The 24,548-nt window shown below is 39.6% G+C and overlaps 1 protein-coding gene across 1 annotated transcript in view; it reads left to right on the forward strand.

Moving 5' to 3' along the window:
• The window catches only part of ints1 (integrator complex subunit 1), a 39,068-nt gene extending 22,740 nt beyond the window's left edge, over positions 1 to 16,328 (forward strand). The window contains exons 31-46 of the mRNA XM_062964150.1: positions 895 to 1,035; positions 1,222 to 1,402; positions 1,497 to 1,620; positions 2,766 to 2,896; positions 3,151 to 3,238; positions 3,984 to 4,210; positions 5,189 to 5,312; positions 6,175 to 6,308; positions 6,473 to 6,665; positions 7,745 to 7,872; positions 7,990 to 8,102; positions 9,441 to 9,554; positions 10,591 to 10,661; positions 11,214 to 11,305; positions 11,672 to 11,781; positions 15,825 to 16,328. Of these exons, the coding sequence (XP_062820220.1) occupies positions 895 to 1,035; positions 1,222 to 1,402; positions 1,497 to 1,620; positions 2,766 to 2,896; positions 3,151 to 3,238; positions 3,984 to 4,210; positions 5,189 to 5,312; positions 6,175 to 6,308; positions 6,473 to 6,665; positions 7,745 to 7,872; positions 7,990 to 8,102; positions 9,441 to 9,554; positions 10,591 to 10,661; positions 11,214 to 11,305; positions 11,672 to 11,781; positions 15,825 to 15,940 (2,087 nt within the window). The 3' untranslated portion in view covers positions 15,941 to 16,328. The remainder of the gene's footprint in view (positions 1 to 894; positions 1,036 to 1,221; positions 1,403 to 1,496; positions 1,621 to 2,765; positions 2,897 to 3,150; positions 3,239 to 3,983; positions 4,211 to 5,188; positions 5,313 to 6,174; positions 6,309 to 6,472; positions 6,666 to 7,744; positions 7,873 to 7,989; positions 8,103 to 9,440; positions 9,555 to 10,590; positions 10,662 to 11,213; positions 11,306 to 11,671; positions 11,782 to 15,824) is intronic.
• Positions 16,329 to 24,548: the final 8,220 nt, after the last annotated feature.

A 24,548-nucleotide genomic window follows, 5' to 3' on the forward strand; every position in this document is an offset into this window, starting at 1 on the left:
GTGCCATTGCAGGCTCTTTTGGGCAGGATTATAGTAGTGGTAATGAAATTGTTTAAATATGTTATCCAAGTTCAAGATCTGGTGAGACTATCCCTAGCCCAGCGTCATCTGCTCTGACTTGCAGCAGGTCTCCAGCAGAAATGTGACTGGGTTGCTGTGAGTTTTCTGGGCTGTATGGTCATATTCCAGAAGCATTCTCTCCTGCTGATGTTTCGCCCACATCTGCGACAGGCATCCTCAGAGGTTGTGAGGATGCCTGCCATAGATGTGGGTGAAACATCAGGAGTGAATGCTTCTGGAACATGGTCATACAGCCTGGAAAACTCACAGCAACCCAGCGATTCTGGCCATGAAAGCCTTCGACAACAGAAAGGAGACTTTCCCATCCTTGACTACCAGATCTCTCTAGGCCTGAACTATCTCATCTGAAAGGCAAAAGGATTTCAAATAAAGACTTTTCTCCATTACTGTTTATACTTATGGATATGTTAACTTTATATATAAGACTAGGGCAGCTTTGGGGGCCAAAATTATAGATTTTGATTGTTCTGTGCATCAGTCGAGTATCATTCCACAGAGAGAAGAAAGCACCAATGCATTCGAAAAGGCCAGAAGCAGCTTCATGATAGGAAGAGGGTATCATTGTTTTTTATTTTCCCAGGATGGACTAAATTCTGTCCTTTTGCCCCTTCACTCATAGAAAGGGATTGTTCCTTTTTTTATAAGAGTTAAGATGCAATACTTACATTGAATTGCGGCTAAGTCGATCCAGGTTGTTGGCGTTGATATTCTGACCAATATTTTGAGACTTCGGACATAAAGTATGACTCATAGAATCATAGAATGATATACTCTTCTGTATATGTGATTAATTTCCCTCCTCCCAACCCTCAGTGCGGGGCGGCTTCCTGCACCTAGCCGAAGCTCTGGCCTTCCGCCGCGATGCCGATATGGTTGGCTCCACGGTATGCGCCATCATTGCCACTTTGAAGACCGGAGAGAAGCATAACGTGGAGCCTGAGCTGGTCAGCAAAGGTAGGCCTGTTCACGTCTTAATTGTACCCCTTTTCACAACTTGATTTGATGTTTTTATTTTTTTTAATACATGAGTGAATAAGATGTCTTTGGGGAGTAAAGATCAAACAGTAAGAAAGGGGCTAAAGACTCCCAGTAGACTTTCAGAACCCTTTAATTTGATGTCCCTCACCTTCCCTGCCCCAGTCCTCCGAGGCCTGACCGAAACCCAGTCGCCGTACCTGGAGGAGCTCTTAGCCGCCCTCTTCTCCATGGCCATGGAGGCCTCGTCCCGCTTTCCCTCCACCGGACCCATCTCCGTGGTGAGCTCCTTGCTGCTCCAGGACAAAGAGGAGACCGCTGTGAAGGTAGAAGCTGACAACAGCAGGTGAGCTGGGGAGGGACCCTTGTTATTTTTCTCTTTCAGTGACTCAGTTAAGTGCCATTTCTAACTAAAACCCTGCTTTATTTGCACCTTTCAGTACTGAAACCACCCACCTGGGACCTTCTTCAGGGTTGTTCATTGACTGGCTTGAGATGCTGGATCCAGAAGTGATCAGTAATTGCCCAGATCTCCAGCAAAGGCTCCTGTTCTCCTGGAAGAAGGTCAGGATCTGTTTCTTGACACAACTTAGATCAGGGGTCCCCAAACTAAGACCCGGGGGCCAGATGCGGCCCTCCAAGGTCATTTACCTGGCCCCCGCCCTCAGTTTTATAATATAATATTTTTATATCATTTTTAATACTATAATATATTGTGTATACATATAATAATGATAATATTAGAATGTTATACAATATAATACTAATAATAATGCCATATAATAATATTAATTATATGTTATATATTACATATAATATTACAGTATAGTGGTATAGTTCAGTATACAGTAGAGTCTCACTTATCCAACGTTCTGGATTATCCAACATATTTTTGTAGTCAATGTTTTCAATACATCGTGATATTTTGGTGCTAAATCGTAAATACAGTAATTGCTACATAGCATTACTACGTATTGAACTACTTTTTCTGTCAAATTTGTTGTATAACATGATGTTTTGGTGCTTAATTTGTAAAATCATAACCTAATTTGATGTTTAATAGGCTTTTCCTTGATCCCTCCTTACTATCCAACATATTCGCTTATCCAACGTTCTGCCGACCTACTGCAGTAATATATAATGCTAATATTGTGCTATGCTAATAATATAATATATTGTATGTACATACAGTTGCTCTGAGTTCCCTTCAGGGTGAGAAGGGTGGGATATAAATGTAATAAATAAATGTAGCAAATGAATAAATAAATAATTTTAGATTTAGGCTCGCCCAAAGTCTGAAATGACTTGAAGGCACACAACAACAATCCTAATTAACTTGACTATCTCATTGGCCAGAAGCAGGCCCACACTTCCCATTATGTTGGTTACAATTGTTTTCATTTTTAAATATTGTATTGTTCTTTCATTGTTGTTGTTGTTTTGCACTACAAATAAGACATGTGCAGTGTGCACAGGAATGTGTTGGGTTTTTTCCAGTGATAATTCGGCCCCTCCACAGTCTGAAGGATTATGGATTGGCCCTCTGCTTAAAAAGTTTGAGGACCCCTGACTTAGAGTGTTGTTTATGACCCAAAGAACCCATACAGCTGAGACCGTAACCATTCTTTCATTCCCTCCATCTTCACAAGGGGATGCAAGACAAGACCAGTTTCTCATTCTGTGGTAATATTGCCATATTTTCTCCGCAGGATAAGGGCTCGTCGGAGTCCGAGCTGCCCTCTTTCCGCCCGTACCTTTTGGCCCTCCTCACGCACCAGTCCAGCTGGACCACGCTTCACCACTGCATTAAGATCCTGCTCTGCAAAAACCGAGAGCACCGGTGAGCCTTTCCAGAGCTGAGCCATACTTTATATGTCATGTCTCTTATCCTGTGTAGTCTTTGCACATGGATGCTGCGGTGTCTTAGCTATTCTCGACCAAGAGGGAACGTAGGGAAAATGAGTTCAAAAGAAACCATGACAAATTATAATTTTTTTAAATCAAAGGGTGATTAATGAGGCTCCCGGAGCTTAGATGGGGGAGATCAAGAATTCCTTTGGCTCTAATATTCTGCCTTTCCCTGTCTTCTGGCAGGCTTGATCCAACAGCTTCCTTGGATTTCCTATGGGCCTGCTTTCATATCCCTCGGATCTGGCAAGGAAGGGACCAGCGGTTACCCCAGGTGATGCGTCACTCTCTCATTGTGAAGTTCAATCAGGAGACAAGTTTCAAGGATGTGCTTTTCCTGGTCTCTGGATGATTTATTTATTTATTTATTTATTTATTTATTTACAGTATTTATATTCCAGTCTTCTTTCTCACCCCAAAGGGGACTCAGGGCGGATCACATTGTACACATATAAGGCAAACATTCAATGCCTTAACATAGAACAGTGACAGAGACAGACACAGAGGCAATTTAAACCTCCAGCTTCTGAGGGTATGCTTGATTCCAGCCACAGGGGGAGCAGCTGCTTCACCATCCACTGGGACGGCACTTCCTCATTCCAACAGTGGCTGGGTGATTTTTATGGTGTCGTAAATTAGCCTCCCCACATATAAGTGGTACCTAAATTTCCTACTTGATAGATGCAACTATCTTTCAGGTTGCTTAGGTCAGCAACAAGCAGGGGCTGTATTTTATTTTTGATTGTCGGGTGCTCACCCTGACACGGACTGGCCTCGAAATCATGACCTCTTGGTCAGAGTGATTTATTGCAGCTGGCTGCTAACCAGCCTGCGCCACAGCCCGGCTGATTGGCTGCTCCAAAGGGAACCCCAGATCTGCTTTGCTGTCATAAAGTTGGAGAATGCAGAGACAAAGTATTCCTCCTCCTTTCCCCAGCCAGCCTACACTTGCTAATGTCAGAGGGATGGATCATTTGGTTCTTCATTTTGGCCATGCATGCCTCTGAATCCCTCTGCAGAAACGGCGAGATGAGTTTGTCCTGCGGCTCGAGGCACCAGAACTGATCAGTTTGGTGGAGCTGATCTTGGCAGAGTCGGAGACCCGGAGCCAGACTCCTGAAGAGGCCTCCTGCTCAGTGACCCAGACCCGGCTTCCATTGTTGCTCAGCTGCTGCCACGGGGAGGTCGAGAGCGTTAAGAAAGTGGCCGAATACCTGACAGCCTGCATCCAGCAGTTTGGGAGCAGGTGAGAGTCCTCTCCTTCAAAAGAAACCATAACCTCTGTCTTCCATTGCATCCTTACTGGAGTTCCAAGTTCTACTAAATATATACTTGATTTACATTTGAATTTGGGAGCCCCGGTGGCGAAGTGTGTTAAAGCGCTGAGCTGCTGAACTTGCGGACCGAAAGGTGCCAGGTTCAAATCCCGGGAGCAGAGTGAGCGCCCGCTGTTAGCTCCAGCTTCTGCCAACCTAGCAGTTCGAAAACATGCCAATGTGAGTAGATCAATAGGTACCGCTCCGGCAGGAAGGTAAGGGCGCTCCATGCAGTCATGCCGGTCACGTGACCTTGGAGGTGTCTACGGACAATGCCAGCTCTTTGGAGATACAGTCATTAATTAATCAGCCCCAGAGGGTTTTTAATAATCTATCCTGTATTTATTACGGTCTTACCTTTTATGTGTTTTTAATGTAATTTTTTATCCTGTATTGTTGTTTTGATATATTGCATTACTGTTTTATCTGTTTTATATTGTGATTGTATTATGTTGCTTATATTTTGTCCTTATGTTGTTTGGGCCTCTGCCCCATGTAAACCGCCCCTAGTCCTCACGGGGAGATGGCGGCGGGGTATAAATAAAGTTTTATTATTATTATTATTATTATTATTATTATTATTATTATTATTATTATTATTAGGCTTAGAAATGGAGATGAGCACCAACCCCCAGAGTCAGACATGACTGGACTTAACGTCAGGGGAAAACCTTTACCTTAACCTTTACCTTACATTTGATTTGTACATGCCCAAAAGCATATCTTCTGTATCAGTGAAGACTAGCACTTTTATACTGAGGTTGGGACCATGAAAAAATAATTGTATTTGATACTGTACGTGCCATGTCTCACAATATTAAAGAAGGAGGTAGCGACCCGCCATGACAATCTTGCTCCTGGTTGTGGAGACACCCATCTCTTCCTCCCTCTTTGCTTTTCGGTTCCAGCTCTATGGGGAAACATTGCCGAGACCTCCTCCTGCAAATCTACCTGCAGCTGCCGGAGCTCTTGGTCCCGGTGCCAGAGACCCTGTTATCCAGTGAAGGAGCTACAGACAGCAGCACTTGCAAAGTAAGAGACACAGGGAAAGAAGGGTTTCTTTTCTTGATCTAAGCTAAGTGGTTGAGTAGAAATGGGCACGTTGCCTGTCTCTGATGCTCCCATTTTGGCCACTATCCCAAGTGAGTCTGTCATCTCTCTACTCTAGAGTATTAATACTTTCAGCCAAAAGATTTCCAAGAACAGAAGGGTTCCACTATGGCTCATCCATTGTTGGAGGACCCCCACAAAACAGGGTCTTTCTGTTGTGGTAATCTCTGCGCGGTTAGGCTCAATTTAATCCTCTCTGGGGGAGATTCCACCAAAAATCAGCAGAGTAGCAAAAGCAAAGCTTTCAAATGCAACAGTTACTTACACGGGGTGAGCAAGAAAAGCCTTTGACCATATAGGATGGCAATGGACTGCAGAGTCTCAATAAAAGTTCAAAAAGTATTTATTCAGGTAAAAAGAACTCCACTGTAGATAGAAAGGCTTGGGAGCTGTCTAGTCTACTCTAGACTGGTTTCTAAGGAAAAATAAGAAACATCTAAATAGTTACATCTTGCCAGGAGGGATGACAGGACGTGTTGTTAGCTTGAAGAACAAAGGGAGAAGAGAGAACCAAAATGGTTCCAACCTCATGGTCCAGTTTATTGGGGCCATAAAAGACATTATGACCAATGAGAAGTTAGTGTCCCTGGAGATTCACATTTAAGGGATGTGACGTAAACAGGATAGAGTGAAACACAGTAAAGCCTGTCTAGGCATGCTTTGGAAACAGGGAAAGGATTCCCTCAATCTAACTCTATCATCTATCTAACTACATCTAGACTTGAGTAGTCCAGGATGATTCCCAACACTTTCCATCCTCAGATGCATTTTTTTTTCTCCACAGCTGGACCGCCTGATCCACTGGTTCATCACTCTCCTGGCCGACTCCAATTATTCAAAGAGTGGCGAGAATCGGCTCTGGGATGCCAACATGGCGTGCCGGAAGTTAGCCGTGTCTCATCCTATCCTCCTGCTCAGGTTTCTGTCCAGCTTACTTCATTTGTTTTAGCCTTAGAATTTAGACCTCCAGAAGCAGATGGACAGCACATACCCTTCTGTTTTAATTCCCTTGGTGTCCCCATCTTGTTGTAGAGTATCTGTTGAGATTCTGGTACTCAACCACAGGCTTTCTTCATTGATAGGCAATTACCGATGATAGCGGCTCTGCTCCACGGCCGGGTTCACCTCAATTTTCAGGAGTTTCGCCAGCAAAACCACCTCACCTTCTTTGTTCACGTCTTGGGCCTCTTGGAGCTGCTTCAGCCGCAGGTCTTCCAGAGTGAACACCAGGTGGCACTCTGGGATTGTCTCCTCTCCTTCATCGGCTTGCTTCAAGTAAGAGCTCCTGGTTTGTTGTTATGCGACTTCAAGTAATTTCTGATCTATGGCAACCCTAAAGTGAACCTATCCCAGGGTTTCATTGGCAAGAGGTTTTCCTCTGAAGCCAAGAGAGTGTAACTTGCTGAGTGGGGATTTAAACCTTGTTCTTGTTCTTCTGTGGAGGAAAAAGGGGGACAGATTATTTATTTATTTATTTATTTATTTGCTACATTTATATGCCGCCCTTCTCACCCCGAAGGGGACTCTCAGAGCGGCTTACAAATTAAATTTACATACAATATTATATTATTAGCCTAGTACAATACTGGCAATAAATTACTATATTGTACTATATCAATATATGGTAATATTATTAGTAATATTACATGTAAAATATAATATATAATTAATATTATTATATTGTACAGTAGAGTCTCACTTATCCAACATAAACGGGCCGGCAGAACGTTGGATAAACGAATATGTTGGATAATAAAGAGGGATTAAGGAAAAGCCTATTAAACATCAAATTAGGTTGTGATTTTACAAATTAAGCACCAAACATCATGTTATACAATAAATTTGACAGAAAAAGTAGTTCAAAACACAGTAATGCTATGTAGTAATTACTGTATTTACGAATTTAGCACCAAAATATCACGAGGTATTGAAAACATTGACTACAAAAATGCCTTGGATAATCCAGAACGTTGGATTAGTGAGTGTTGGATAAGTGAGACTCTACTGTATTATTAGTATATCGTATTACAATATAATATTATGAATATTATATGTATATACAATATGTTATAATTATTATATTTTAAATTATATATATTTGCCCTTGTAAGCTGCTTGGGAGAAAGAAGTGGGATATAATAGTGCCTGCTTCCATTTCCACTACTCCTCTTCCCCAAACTCAAATCACTACACCTTGGTGGCTCTCCTGTTTTCCTCCAAATTAGAAACCTTCAGAGGTTTTAAGATTCAGTACCCATTATGGGTTGGTTATGGATTATTTGGGGAGGGAAGACCAAGGTTTCTCCATTTTTGTTGCCAAAATCTCCCCTGTGTTTCCTTTTGTTTGACATCAGAGCTACCGGAAATCCTCCCGCCACCTGGCCACCTTCATTTCCAAGTTCGTCCAGTTCATCCACAAGTACATCACCTCCAACGCCCAGGCAGCCATCTCCTTCTTGCAGAAGCATTCGGATCCACTCCAGTAAGCGTGCTTTGCCCTTCTGTGGAGAAAAGGGGAACAGGTGGGATATCAATTCAATGCATCAGTAAACAAGCAAACAACGTCGACTCTCATTTCCACTCTTTCACTTCCCCACAGTGACCTTTCATCAGATAACAGTGACCTGGCGATGCTGAAGTCCCTCCTGGCTGGCCTGAGCTTGCCCAGCAAAAATGGCTCCTTGGACAGAGGGGCCGAGGACGAAAAGGAGGGTGAGTTGAGAGTACAGTAGAGTCTCACTTATCCAACACTCACTTATCCAATGTTCTGGATTATCCAACACATTTTTGTAGTCAATGTTTTCAATATATCGTGATATTTTGGTGCTAAATTTGTAAATACAGTAATTACTACATAGCATTACTACGTATTGAACTACTTTTTCTGTCGAATTTGTTGTATAACATGATGTTTTGGTGCTTAATTTGTAAAATCATAAACTAATTTGATGTTTAATAGGCTTTTCCTTAATGCCTCCTTATTATCCAACATATTCGCTTATCCATATTCTGCCGGCCCGTTTATGTTGGATAAGCAAGACTCTACTGTATTAGCCCTCTTGTTGAGGCAGAAATAGGTTGTTCTGCCCTTCAGGGATCAACTAAAATACTTCCCTCACCATTGATAAATTCTCATTGGAAAACTGCAATTTTCTTGGGAGGGAAGTTGGGTGACTGGCAGTAATATCTTCTGACCACTGCAGTGATTGTCTATGTTTTAAGTTATTTTAGCTTTCTAAGATGTTATTATACTGTGATTTTATTGTGTTACTGTTTTTATTGATGTAATACTGTTTTGGGCTTGTCCCAGTGTAAGCCGCCCCGAGTCCTTCAGGAGATGTAGCGGGGTATAAATAAAGTTTTGTTATTATTATTTTATTTTATTATGACACAGCAAACAAGATAGATCTGCTGGATTTTGTATCACAAAATCACAAGTTGAACACTTCCCAAGTGTCTAGGACTGTGTGATGTATTTTCGGATGATGCGTGCAGATTCCAGTAGGGTGGCCTTTTGCAGTTGGCAGATCGTAATTTTGTCAATGCCTATTGTTTCCAAATGCCGGCTGAGATCTTTTGGCACGGCACCCAGTGTGCCCATCACCACCGGGACCACCTGCACTGGTTTCTGCCAGAGTCTTTGTAATTCAATCTTGAGTTCCTGAGAGCGGCTGAGTTTTTCCTGTTGTTTTTCGTCAATGCGACTGTCACCTGGGATGGCGACATCAATGAACCAAACCTTTTTTCTTTCCACAACTGTGATGTCTGGTGTGTTGTGTTCTAGAACTTTGTCTGTTCTAGAACACAACAATATTATTATTATTATTATTATTATTATTATTATTATTATTATTATTATTATTATTATTATTAACAATAATAATAAATAACAATAAATTAATAACAATAATTAACATTATTATTATTATTATTATTATTATTATTATTATTATTATTATTATTATTTATATAGAGTAGGATAGCAACTCATTGTCTCTACTTTGAGATAGACCCCTAATGAAAACCTGCCTCTCTTTCTCTGGTCTTCAGATGAGGCTGGAGCCAGTTCTTTGCCTCTCGTCAACCTCTCCCTTTTCACCCCACTCACTCCAGCAGAAATGGCCCCATACATGAAGCGGCTCTCAAGGGGTCAGACTGTAGAAGGTAAGCAAAAATAGCTGCCATGCCGTGAGACATCTTTCTTCACTTCCCTTAAATGTTTATTTTTTAAATGCTGCTTATGTTTAATTCCATTTTAATGTTTGTATATTTTAAAGTTTTAATTATGTTGCATTGGTTTTATTGATACCTGCTGTGCAAGAGAAAAGGAACAGGAGGAGGAGGAGGGGAAATAATAATAATAATAATAATAATAATTATAATAATTATAATAATAATAATAATATGTCGTGTCAATAATAATAATAATAATAATAATAATAATGATGACACAATGACATAGTATGATACAGCAAACAAGATAGATATGCTGGATTTCGTATCACAAAATCACAAGTCTAACACTTCCCAAGCGTTTAGGACTGTGTTTGTTGTTGTTGTTATTATTATTATTATTTTTATTATTGACACAACGACATAGTATGACACAGCAAACAAGATAGATAGCTGACCCTGCTAATAGTCTGCTTTTAATTTGTTTTTATTATAACATGTTTTTAACTTGTTCTTTTATTTGACTTTTATGGGAGCTGCGATTCCCCTTTTCGGGCACCTGTTCCCATTTTCATATATTCTGGTCATAGACCGTAATAAATTGCTGATACTGAAAACAAGATAGATATGCTGAATTTCATATCACAAAATCCCAAGTCAAACACTTCCCAAGTGTTTAGGACTGTGCAATGTATTTTCGGATGATGCGTGCAGATCCCAGTAGAGTGGCCTTTTGCAGCTGGAATTATTATTATTATTATTGTTACTATTATTATTATTACCCCTGATCCCGCAGAAAGGAAGGTTCCCCTTTGGGATCTTTAGAAATGCCATAACTTGCTCTGTTCTGAAAAGCACTGCTAAAACATTTTCATCGTGTTGGCAACAAGTTTTTGTGCAAGCAAATGCAGGGAGGTCTCTGATTCCACAGATTCTTTATCCGCCGATCCAACTATCCATGAGTTCAGCAATATATACTTTAAAAAATAGAATTGCGTCAATCTTGTTCTTTTCTCCCATTCCCCAGACATCTTAGAGGTGCTGAGCGATATTGACGAGATGTCCCGACGGAGGCCTGAAATCCTTGCATTTTTTTCCGTAAGTCAACAGCCTCTTTTTTTTCATTTTTGCTCCTGTTGTCCATCAGTTGCTTTATCTTCTAGTGTATGGTCCAAAAGAAACGCAAGAGCTTTGTAGATACAGTCATTAATTAATCAGCCCCAGAGGGTTTGTAATAATCTATCCCGTATTTATTACGATTTTACCATTTATGTGTTTTAAATGCAATTTTTTATCCTGTATTTTTGTTTTAATTGATACATTGTATTACTGTTTTATCTTTTTATAGTGTGATTTGTATTATGTTGCCTATGTTTTGTTTTATGTTGTTTGGGCCTCTGCCCCATGTAAGCCGCCCCGAGTCCCCGCGGGGAGATGGTGGCGGGGTATAAATCAAGTTTTATTATTATTTTATTATTTATTATTATTTGTAGTCCTTTGCACAGGGTTGCAGAGTAAGAAGCACCAAGTCTCCGGAAGCCAAAAATTCCTTCCAAAGGGAGATGTGATCTTTTGTGGTTCCTCTCCACTCTTCTACTTAGAGGACTCATTACAATTTTCTCTCTCAAATCCCATTTTTATCTCCTTCAGACTCACCTGCAAAAGCTGATGAGTTCACCTGAGGAAACCTGCCGCAATCTGGCCTTCAACCTCGCTCTGCGCTCCATCCAAAACAACCCCAGGTGAGAAAAACTAAAACTTTGAGGACGGAGGAAATCCAAGGACCTCTCGGATACCCTAAAAAACAGGCACATGATCCAAAATATCCTTAATACATTAGAGAGGTGGGCCCAAACTAACAAAATGAAATTCAGCCTGGAGAAATATACGGTACTACACTTAATGTGAAAACAAAATGCACAGAAATAGGCTGAGTGACACCTGTACGTGTTTTCCCGAAACCTGGCTGTTGTCCTGGGGGTTGTTGCATCCATGCCCTGCTTTTGGGGTCTGCCATGGGGTAAGAGAATGGGTTGATCTTGCAAGGTCCCTTTTGACATACTCAACGAGTTGTTTTTTCTTTTCCCTTTGGTTTTGCAAACGTCCAGCTTTGCAGCCGATTTCCTCCCGACGTACATGTATTGCCTTGGGAGCCGGGACTTCGAAGTGGTTCAGACAGCCCTGAGAAACCTGCCTGAATACACCCTCCTCTGCCAAGGTAATAATAATAATAATAATAATAATAATAATAATAATAATAATAATTCTATTTTTATACCCCGCCACCATCTCCCCAGAGGGACTCGGGGCAGCTTACAGATATAAAACAAGCACACAATGGTATCAAATACAAAAAACACACAAATAAAGTTAAAAGGCATAAAATAAAATCACAATCATTGTAAGACACATGTTAAAGCACAAGGGAACCCTTACCCAAAGCGTATGGAACCAGACGGGACCTGATGGGTCATCTAGTCCTTGCAGAGTTGTAAAATAGTCTTCTCCAAATCTGAAGTCCTCTAGATTTATCAGGACTCCTATAATCTTTAGGAAGTTGTAGTCCAACGTAGAAGCCTCAAGGTTGGGGAAGAGTGGTATAAGGACTCAGGTGAATGAATGATTTTGACATCAGAAAAGGCCAAGAGCTATATTATTAATCCAAACTTGAACAAAGCTGTTGAATTAGCAGGACTTTGTAGACCAAAACTCCCGTAAACTCCATTGATTCTACTTGGTTTGATTTAACTCCAGATCTTTTTAGAACAGAGGTAGACAAAGTGCAGGCCCTTATCCAGAAATATGGCCCATGAAGCCATTTCAAAACAACAATTCAGACTGATTTTATTTATTTATTTATTTGGTTTATTTATATCCCGCCTCCATCTCCCCCGAAGGGGAGTCGGGGCGGCTCACAGAAATATCAAATAAAGGCAATAACAGTATACATTACATCAATAAACAAAAACATACACCAGTTATAAAATCTGAACATTAACATATGATATAAAAACACACTTAATAAAACATAGAATTAAAACCAACGAGGTTGCAGTCAAAGATAAGCTAAAGTGCACATTATAAGTTGTACATTTTCAGGTTATTTCCCCTCAAATGTGTCCAAATAATAGTAGTTGGCTTTCTCTGAACTTCCATAGTTTCCAAAATCCCTTAAAACACAAGAAAAGTTCAGAATTTTCCCCTAGAAACTGGCTGGAAGTGACAGTATGCCACCTGGGTAGAAAAAATGGATCCCAGGCCCTGCATAGTTTTAGAACATACCAGAAACAACAACAACAACAACAACAATAATAATAACAACTTTATTTTTATACCCCGCCTCTATCTCCCCAAAGGGGACTCAGGGCGGCTGACATGGGTCCAAGCCCGAATAAAAGCAATAGCAAAATAAAACACAACAACAGACAAAAAAAGATGCACAATTATAAAAATTTAAGCATTAGCCAATAAAAACAATTGAATATTGCAGAAGAGTTTAAGTGGGAGCTGCATTGAATTCAATCAGCAAAGATAAGGAATGCAACCCAGGCAGGTTTCTATAGACAGAGACCTACATTTAACCTTTGCAGATGAGATGGTGCAATACATGGAGCCTGTTTTTTCACATGTTGCGCCACGGTCTTAAAAAACAAAAAGGCCAGCAGGAATGGTATGACTTTCCAGCAGAACATGGGAATGATGGAAAATAAAATACTTGAAAATAACTTTGCAAAACAGTGTGCTTTTGAAATGGGCCCAAATCCTATTGACAGTTCAGAGTACGTCCATTTAATGCATGGGTTTTATATAAGTGTGGGTTCACCATTCAGCAGTGGATTTCCAACTATCTATATATATAAAAGAGTGATGGCATCAGGGCAGCGGACAAAACAACAAAACTACAGGCCCCCCAACCTCGAAATTTGACAACACAACCCATCATCCACGGCTCTAGGTTGATACAACAAAAAGAAAAGAAAAATAAAGTCCTAATTAGAGGGAAAGGAATAATTGTTTTTATCCAATTGCTGCCAGTTAGAGGGCTAAGCTCCACCCACTGGGTCTCCTAGCAACCTACTCAGCCCAGGGGACAGGCACAGTTAGGCCTCAGGCCTCTTCCACACTGCCTATAAGATACAGATTATCTGATTTTAACTGGATTATATGGCAGTGTAGACTCAAGGCCCTTCCACACATCTAAATTACCCATTTATAATCTTATATTATCTGCTTTGAACTGGATTTTCTTGAGTCCACACTGCTAGATAATTCACTTCAGTGTGCATTTTATACAGCTGTGTAGAAGGGGCCTCATATAATCCAGTTCTAAGCAGATAATATAAGATTATAAATATACAGTGGAGTCTCACTTATCCAACATAAACAGGCCAGCAGAATGTTGGATAAGTGAATGTTTTGGATAATAAGCATTCACAACACATGGACAACGTATAAATACTATACAGTACTACACAGGGACATAGACCCCCTCTACCCTCACCACTTTCACAGTACACAAACAACCAAATGCATACTAAACATAAAGACAACCATACAACAGACATTCAATACCACCACTACCTCAACAATTTCTCACCAACACCACCAGACAACGCCACAGCAACACGAGGCTGTTTTGTTCTCCTCCTTCTCCCTGTACTTGACGTCCCTCCCCATTATCTCCAACCTTCCTTTGCAAATCCAGCTTTTCTGGTTCATTGTGAAGCATTTGGCTCTGAAAACACGGGTGGCATTTGGTGCGGAAGTCCTTCAGCCTCGTTGCTGCTTCCCTTTCAAAGACTCGGGGTCAAGCTAAAGAGACTCGGCCTCTGCGTCTAACAAATACTTGCCGAGGATCAAGCTGGTCGGACACGCTTAGTGTGTGTTGTTCTAGTCAAATGTCAGTGGACAACCTTTTCTTGGATATCTGGCAAATATTGGTAGAAATTCCCACTAGACTGAGACAATTCTGAGCTAAGTAAGTAGCCACGTGCCATTGTGCGGCCTGATACATATTTCCAGGGAAAGTTTTGTAGTTTCCTTGGGTTTTGGAAAGGGAGAGAGCCTACAGACCAGCACTTCAGAAACATCAACTTACCGGTAGCAGCTTTACACCAAAAGAAGGGGAAAATCAGACTCTTGAATAGGAAAACAACAAAATTATGAAAGTGATGTCTATATAATTCACCAAATAACTAATCCCACTCAGAAATTTTCTGGTGCAGAGGAGAGATTCAATCCTAGTCCCTGAAAGAAGCCACTAAGGGTCCTTCCACACAGCAATATAACCCAAAATATAGGCAGAAAATCCCACAATATCTACAGTAGAGTCTCACTTATCCAACACTCGCTTATCCAACGTTCTGGATTATCCAACTCATTTTTGTAGTCAATGTTTTCAATATATCGTGATATTTTGGTGCTAAATTCGTAAAAACAGTAATTACTACATAGCATTACTGTGTATTGAGCTACTTTTTCTGTCAAATTTGTTGTATAACATGATGTTTTGGTGCTGAATTTGTAAAATCATAACCTAATTTGATGTTTAATAGGCTTTTCCTTAATGCCTCCTTATTATCCAACATATTCACTTATCCAACGTTCTGCCGGCCCGTTTACGTTAGATAAGCGAGACTCTACTGTACTTTGAAATGAGTCATCTGAGTCCACACTGCTATATATTCCAGTTCAAAGCAGATAATATGGTATTTTTTTCCAGCTGTGTGGAAGGAGCCTATGTAACACCAGAACCTTTTGCTTGCTGCAAACCTTGAGCTGCATAGATTGCCCAAAATTCTCCCAAATGGAATACGTATCTGAAGGCAAGACGTGGAAAAAGGAGCAAGCCGATATTCCTCAAATCCAGAGTCTAGAAGCAGAACTGTCGGATCCAAACTGCCAGAAAAGAGATCCTAGAGAAACAATAAAATTGTTTATAGTTAGCGCAGTTGAACAGAGGATGCCGGAGTCATTACCTTTGGAGTTCTTTAACCAGGGGTTGGAGGGGCATCTGTGAAGCATGCTTGAGTTGTGTATTTGTGTATGGAAGGGGCTAGACTTCAGAAAATACCAGATATCCAATTCTGGGTTTGAGAAATGTTCAAACTTGCAGTCCTGCCATCTACTTAGGGGGCTTTCGGGAGAGATACACTTGCTCTTTTTTTCTTTGGGCAAAAAGATGGGGTTCGAGGAGTCTCCAGGACATAACAAACCCCATTTCTTACTTCCAATATTTCCCTTCCTCTCCCCTTTGCATAGAACATGCGGCCGTGCTGCTGCAAAGGGCCTTCCTGGTCGGCATGTACGGACAGGTGGACACCAGTGCCCAGATTTCGGAAGCCCTGAAGATCCTTCATATGGAGGCCATGCTATAAACAGAGCTGCAAGTATTTGTGGGACCACAATGATTCCGACCCTGCGAGGCGGGAATCCAAGGATGCATGTGCCTCCCGGAGAAGGGGAACTTATATCAGGCATCTTCCCGCAGAAGGGAGAAGAAGGACATTTGGGACATTGTGATATATCCCGATTCAGATGGAAAGGTATGCAACTCCTGTTACTGAGAGGAAGAGGAGGGCAAGCACCCCTCTCATTCGAAAAATGACTTACCTTTTGGACTTTTCCCAGGAGGGAGGTTTTAGCAGATCACTCTGCTGAGACATAGGAAACCATGTAGCCTTCTCAGAAGTAATAATTACGTTTATTACTCTCTTTTTAAAAAAATGAAAGAAAAGAATTAAACATCTCGTATTTCAGTTGTGATTCCTTGAGTCAATGTTCATCATTGGTTTTGTTTAATGTGCTTTAGAAAGAAAAATGACCTCTCTCCCTCTATGTACACATACCGTATTTCCCCGAAAATAAGACAGTGTCTTATATTGGGTTATTGTAGGTTTTCCAGGCTGTCTGGCCATGTTCTAGAAGTATTCTCTCCTGACGTTTCGCCCACATCTATGGCAGGCATCCTCAGAGGTTGTGAGGCATGGAGAAACTAGGCAAGGAAAGGAACAAATATATATCTGTGGAGAGTCCAGGGTGTGACAAGAGTCTTTTGTCAGTTGGAAGTTAGCATTAATGTTTCAGTTAATCACCCTTGGAAAGGTTTGTCTCTTGCCTGAGGGGCATCCTTTGTTCAGTCATTAGCTGTCCTTGGGGCTCCTCTGCCCTCAGAGTGTTGCTTCCCATCTACTGTTCTGATTTTTGAGTTTTTTAATACTGGTAGCCAGATTTTGTTCATTTTCATGGTTTCCTCCTTTCTGTTGAAGTTGTCCACATGCTTGTGGATTTCAATGGCTTCTCTGTGTAGTCTGAAATGATAGTTGTTGGAGTAGTCCAGTGTCTTACATTATTTTTTACTCCCAAAGATGCACTAGGTCTTATTTTCAGTGGATGTCTTATTTTTTTCCATGAAGAAGAATTCACATTTATTGTTAAACAAAAAAATGAACATTTATTCTATACTGTACAGTAGTTGTCATCACAAACCAACATTACTAAACCAGACAACCTGTGACTCCTGTCAAGAATGTCTTGTTACTACCATTATTTCCATATACAACTGGTATCTACATTTACCAATCCTGCATGCTCTAGTGTTTTGTTTGGCGGGCACCAGGTGTGCTTCCAAACAAAAGCTTTGCTAGGTCTTACTTTCGGGGGAGGACTTCTATTTAGCAATTCAGCAAAACCTCTACTAGAGTATAAGCCAACCCGAATATAAGCCGAGGCACCTAATTTTACCACAAAAAAAAACTGGGAAAACATTGACTCCAATATGAGCCGAGGGTGGTAAATTTCAGAAATAAAAATAGATACCAATAAAATTGTATTAATTGAGGCATCAGTAGGTTAAATGTTTTTGAATATTTACATAAAGCTCAAATTTAAGATAAGACTGTCCAACTCTGATCAAATCATGATTCTCATCTTCAATGTCAATGTGCTTATGTATCCTTTGAATAATAATAGAGTAAAATAATACATGTAATAATAATACTAATAAATACAGGAAAATAATACATGTAATAATAAATAGAGTAAAATAATAAATGCAATAATAAGATCAGAGTGAAATAATAAATGTATTAATAATAATAATAATAATAATAATAATAATAATAATAATAATAATAATAATAAAAGTAGAGTAAAATAAATGTACAGCAGAGTCTCACTTATCCAAGCCTCGCTTATCCAAGCTTCTGGATTATCCAAGCCATTTTTGTAGTCAATGTTTTCAATATATCATGATATTTTGGTGCTAAATTCGTAAATACAGTAATTACAACATAACATTACTGCGTATTGAACTGCATTTTCTGTCAAATTTGTTGTAAAACATGATGTTTTGGTGCTTAATTTGTAAAATCATAACCTAATTTGATGTTTAATAGGCTTTTCCTTAATGCATCCTTATTATCCAGGATATTCGCTTAACCAAAGGGCCGGGCAGTTTAACTTAGATAAGTGAAACTCTGCTGTGTATATATATATATGTATGTATGTATGTATGTATGTTTATTTATTACTATATATCTTACTATATTGCTATTACTCAAAATATATACTACAGTATATATCTTACTATATTACTATCATTATCTATATCTATATACAGTAGAGTCTCACTTATCCAAGACTCGCTTATCCAAGTTTCTGGATTATCCAAGCCTTTTTTGTAGTCAATGTTTTCAATATATCGTGATATTTTGGTGCTAAATTCGTAAATACAGTAATTACAACATAACATTGCTGTGTATTGAACTGCTTTTTCTGTCAAATTTGTTGTAAAACATGATGTTTTGGTGCTTAATTTGTAAAATCATAACCTAATTTGATGTTTAATAGGTTTTTCCTTAATCCCTCCTTATTATCCAACATATTCGCTTATCCAAGCTTCTGCTGGCCCGTTTAGCTTGGGTAAGTGAGACTCTACTGTACATGTAATAATAATAATAATAATAATAATAATAATAATAATAATAATAATAATAATAATAAATACAGGAAAAATACTACATGTAATAATAAATAGAGTAAAATAATAAATGCAATAATAAATAATATCAGAGTAAAATAATAAATGTATTAATAATAATAATAAAAGTAAAGTAAAATAAATGTAATACAGTAGAGTCTCATGTATCCAAGCTAAACGGGCCAGCAGAAGCTTGGATAAGCGAATATCTTGGATAATAAGGAGGGATTAAGGAAAAGACTATTAAACATCAAATTAGGTTATGATTTTACAAATTAAGCACCAAAACTTCATGCTATACAACAAATTTGACAGAAAAAGTAGTTCAATATGCAGTAATGTTATGTTGTAATTACTGTATTTACTAATTTAGCACCAAAATATCACGATATATTGAAAACATTGACTACAAAAATTGCTTGGATTATCCAGAGGCTTGGATAAGTGAGGCTTGGATAAGTGAGACTCTACTGTAGTAGCAAAATAATAGAGAAAAATAATAAATGTAATAATACCAATAATAATAGAGAAAAATAATAAATGTACCATATATTCTCGAGTATAAGCTGACCCAAATATAAGCCAACCAGGACCCTCACCCGAGTATAAGCCGAGGGGGGCTTTTTCAGTCTTAAAAAAAAGGGCTGAAAAACTAGGCTTATACTCAAGTATATACAGTATCTCTCTTACTTTTTTCTATATTTCTTTCTTGTTGGACTTGTTGGACTTGCAACTCCGCATCCTAAGTCACTGGCTCGTTTTAGTTGCCTCATGCTGCATATATTTAAGTCCTAGAGCCTTTGACATTCATATTTAGTTTTCTCTTCCCATGATATTTGCACTTTGTAAGACACCCCGGCCGCTGCCCTCTGCCTTGTAACCCCTCTCGGCACTTTGCCTTTTGAATCCAGCCTTCCGTCCATCACTGTCATCCCAAGCTCTTGGAGTAAAGCCCCATACAAATAAAAAAAAAAACATGTTTGCAATCAGGAGTTTTAAGCGGCTGTACCAATTGGCAGGGAGGATGCAAAGGCAACCAACATGCCCTTTGTCGTGTTTTCTGCAAAGACTTTGGGAGCATGTCCTTATTTTATATGCAGCCTGAGAACCAGGTTTGAATGTTGGACTATGACCCTAGCGACTAAGGTTCGAATCCTTGCCTGGGAGGGGCAGATTTCGATAAGAGTCAGCTGCATGAATGTCCCAGTTTGTTGAAGACTTTCATGGCCAGAATCACTGGGTTGCTGTGAGTTTTACGGGCTGTATGGCCATTTCCCAGAAGCATTCTCTCCTGATGTTTCGCCCACATCTATGACGGGCATCCTCAGAATTTCCAACACCTCACAACCTCTGCCTGCCATAGATGTGGGTGAAACATCAGGAAAGCATGCTTCTGGAACGTGGCCTTACAGCCCGGAAAACTCACACCAACCCAAAGTCCCAGTTTGGCAGGAATCACCCTAATTATTTCTCCCAGCTGCCCCAGTTTCTATTGTTTGTCTCATGATCAAATCTAGCAAACCTTATAGAATTACTTATTTATTATTTATTTATTACATTTATATCCCACTCTTCTCACCCCGAAAGGTACTCAGAGTGGCTTACAAATCAAATGAACATACAATATATTACTAGCATAGCACAATATAAGCATTACATTACTATATTGTACTATATCATTATATGGTAATATTATTAGTAATATTACATTTAATATATGATATATAATTAATATTATATTGTATTATTAGTAGTATAATATTGTATTCCATTATAATATTATTATCAATATTATATGTATGTACAATATACATATAATATATGTATAGAATCATAGAGTTGGAAGAGATTCCAAGGACCATCTAGTGCAGTGATGGGCAAGTTTTTGCACTTGGTGTGTCAAAATTTGCCAAAAAACCTAGCATGACTTGGGTGGTGTGTCACTTTGAGAGAGAAAAAAACATAATTTCGCAATATGTATAGTTTAAATAACAAATAAGTGTAATATATAACTGTATTTAATAAATCAAAAACTATTTACTACCGTTATTTCCATGTACAACAATCTATGGTACTTCTTGCAGTTTAAGCTTCACAAAGTTTCCACACTGATTTCTCTCTATTCTAGTTTCAGTATAGTCATGAATAATGAATATAATAATAATATAATATAATATTAATAATATGATAATATACTACAGTAATAGAATAATAATAAAATGAATGATATAATAATAATAGAATATAAAAATCTATATATATAAAAGAGTGATGGAATCCTGGCGACCGCCAAAACAACAAAACTAAACACCCCACAACTTCGAAAATTGACAACACAACCCATCATCCACGCCTCTAGGTTGATACAACAAAAAGAAAAGAAAAATAAAGTCCTAAATAGAGAGAGAGGAATAATTGTTTTTATCCAATTGCTACCAGTTAGAAGGCTAAGCTCCGCCCACTTGGTCTCCTAGCAACCCACTCACCCAGGGGACAGGCAGAGTTAAGCCTCACTTAGGCCTCTTCCACACTGCCTATAAAATACAGATTATCTGATTTTAACTGGATTATATGGCAGTGTAGACTCAAGGCCCTTCCACACAGCTATATAACCCATTTATAATCTTATATTATCTGCTTTGAACTGGATTATTGTGACTCCACACCTTTACCCTTTACCTTAACTACTACCAATTCCTCAATACTTTATTTCCCATACCACCATACTTCGCCACAGCAACGCGTGGCCGGGCACAGCTAGTATAATATAATATAATGATATAAAATATATTAATAGGATAATATAATAATAATAGGATATAATAATAATCTCTGTATATATAAATGTACTGTTCATTTGTAGGACGGAGTAAACAAAAAAACAACTGGATGAAATGACACCAAGTTTGGCCACAAAACACTTAACAACCCAAGAGGTGACCACCGCGTGTCAGCAAAATTGGCTAGACGTGTCAGTGCCGACACGCGTGTCATAGGTTTGCCATCACTGATCTAGTGCAATACCATTCATCCATACAGGAACACACCATCAAACCACTCCCAGCAGATGGCCATCCAGCCTGTGCTTTTAAATCTCCAGGGAAGGAGGCTCCATCACACATGCCCTACTTTCAAGCAGCTACTACACTCAAAAGATTCTTACTGATATTCAAGTGGAATCTCTTTGCGCAATTTGAACCCATTGATCCATTGTGTCCTAGTCTTTAAAGCAGCAGAAAACAAGCTTGGCTCAATATGAGCTTTCAAATATTTTAGTGTGGCTCTTGGGTCCCCTTCTCTCGGCCTTTTCTTCTCCAAGCTAAACATCTCCAGCTCCCCAAGCTGCTCCTTAAAGAGATTCATAGTTTGCAGACCTTTGATGATTTTGGTGACACCTTTTTTTCCACCTTGTCCATCTCCTTGAATTGTTTTGCCCAGAACTGGACACAGTGTTATTCCAAGTAAGGTCCAGATAGCATTGGACCATGACGTCCCTCGATCTAGATCCTACCTTCCTATAGATGCAGTATTTTTTGCACTACACAATCCGTGGCCCATCTTAATGATCTCCATTGCAGGATGGGAAGGTGAACTTTGTGCGATACGGTTGACAGAGGAAAGCCTCGAAAGGCCGAGAGCATCGTAGTTGTGGAGACGTGGGTGGCGGGTGAGAAACCCGGCCCCGTCCCTTTGGAAAGCCAAATCTGACATGTTGTAAAAGAGGTTACGGCTGCTTGTATGTGTGCGCTTGTGTGAATTTAGTGGTGACAGCCTCCCGCCTTGTAATCGCAGCTGGTTTGTAACCGTACTTCATCTCCGTGCGGCTCAGCCCGCTCTCTCCTTTTTGATCAGCCCAACCGCACTAATCTGACAGCTTTCTCTGTTCGCCGGCCTCAGAAATGCAGTTTTGCGTGGAGTTTGCAGCAGTCAAGAGAACCCCAGAGGACAGCTTTGAGAGCCAAAAGTAGAGCAAGGAAATGGGAGTTTTGTAGAGAAGACTACCATTCCCAGAATCCCCCTGTTGGCCCCTTGACAAGGGATTTGTAGTCCCAAAAAAGAGCGAGCTAAATGTAGGCCAGTGTAGAGGTTCCATAGAGGGATGCAGAAATGGATTGACAGATTAAACTCAAGAGTGTGGAAATGTGGTTTTTGGGAAAGTGAGCATGTAGACTAGAAGCAGAACTTTGAAATGCAAGGATGATGATGATGATGATTAATTTATTATGTTTGACACAGCAAACGAGATAGATATGCTGGATATCGTATCACAAAATCACAAGTCGAACACTTCCGAAGTGTCTAGGACTGTGTGATGTATTTTCGGAGCCAGGTCTTCTCCTTATCAGCTTCTCCTTCAATTTTGTCAAGGAACTTTCCATGCAATGTTTTGTTGTGCCAGCTGTCAGCTCTAGTTTGTAGTGCAGTTTTCTTGTACTGGGGTTTGTTTGTTTTTTGTCTGCTATGCTTTGAGGAATTTCTGATTTTTGACTTCAATCAAAGCAGGTTCTTCACTTTGCTTTACATATTCTGCCAGGGCATGTTCTTTTTCTGTGGTTGCTTGTTTTACTTGTAAGAGTCCTCTGCCCCCTGATCTTCTAGGCAGATATAGCCGGTCAACATCACTGTGAGGGTGCAGTGAATGATGAATGGTCATGAGTTTTCTTGTTTTTCTGTCCAAATTGTCCAGTTCCGCCTGTGTCCAATTTATAATGCCAGCAGTATATCTTATGACAGGTATGGCCCAGGTGTTTATGGCCTTGATGGTGTTGCCTCCATTAAGCTTGCTTTTGAGAATTTTTCTGACCCTTTGTGTGTATTCTTTACTGACCACAGTCTTCACATGTTCATGCTTGATGTTGTCTAGCTGTAATATGTCCAGCTATTTATAGGCCTCTGGTTGGTGACACTTTATTGTTTATTTATTATTTTATTTATTTATTTTATTTACAGCATTTATATTCCGCCCTTCTCACCCCGAAGGGGACTCAGGGCGGATCACATTACACATATAGGCAAACATTCAATGCCTTTTAACATAGAACAAAGACAAGACAAACATAGGCTCTGAATGGGCCTCGAACTCATGACCTCCTGGTCAGAGTGATTAATTGCAGTGATCCATTGCAGCTGCTCTCCAGCCTGCGCCACAGCCCGAGCCATTAGGCATATTTATGCCCTCACTTTCAATGATTTTTCCCTTCTTCAATGCTACTGTCGAACATTTGTCCAAGCCAAACTCCCATGCTGATATCAGTGCTAAAAATTCAGACAGTGTTGGTCAGAGACTGGATTTCAGTTTCTGTTTTCCCATACAGCTTCAGGTCATCCATGTACATCAGATGTGAAATTTTGTGAGATTTCTTAGATGTTTGATAGCTGAGATTTGTTTTTTGTAAGATTGTTGACAGAGGGATCATGGCAATAATGAAAAGCAGAGGGGACAATGAGTCTCCCTGAAAAATTCCTCTCCTGATGTTGACAAGTCCATAGCTTTCATTTCCAACAAACAGTTCCGTTTTCCAGTGCTCCATCATGTTTTCAATGAAGGTACCAACATTTTTACTAATCCCGATGGCGTCCAGGCACTTGATGATCCAGCTGTGTGGGAGTGAGTCAAAGGCCTTTTTGTAGTCAATCCACGTTATGTGAAGATTAGCTTTTTGGCTTATTATTATTATTATTATTATTATTATTATTATTATTATTATTATTATTATTATTATATTGTATGACACAGCAAACAAGATAGATATGCTGGATTTTGTATCACAAAATCACAAGTCGAACACTTCCCAAGTGTCTAGGACTGTGTGATGTATTTTCGGATGATGCGCGCAGATCCCAGTAGGGTGGCCTTTTGCCGTTATTATTACTATTATTATTTTATTATGACACAGCAAACAAGATAGACATGCTGGATTTCGTATCACAAAATCACAAGTCGAACACTTCCCAAGTGTCTAGGACTGTGTGATGTATTTTCGGATGATGCGTGCAGATCTCAG

The sequence above is a fragment of the Anolis carolinensis genome, unplaced genomic scaffold (genome assembly GCF_035594765.1).
Source record: "Anolis carolinensis isolate JA03-04 unplaced genomic scaffold, rAnoCar3.1.pri scaffold_13, whole genome shotgun sequence".
Lineage (NCBI taxonomy): Eukaryota > Metazoa > Chordata > Lepidosauria > Squamata > Dactyloidae > Anolis > Anolis carolinensis.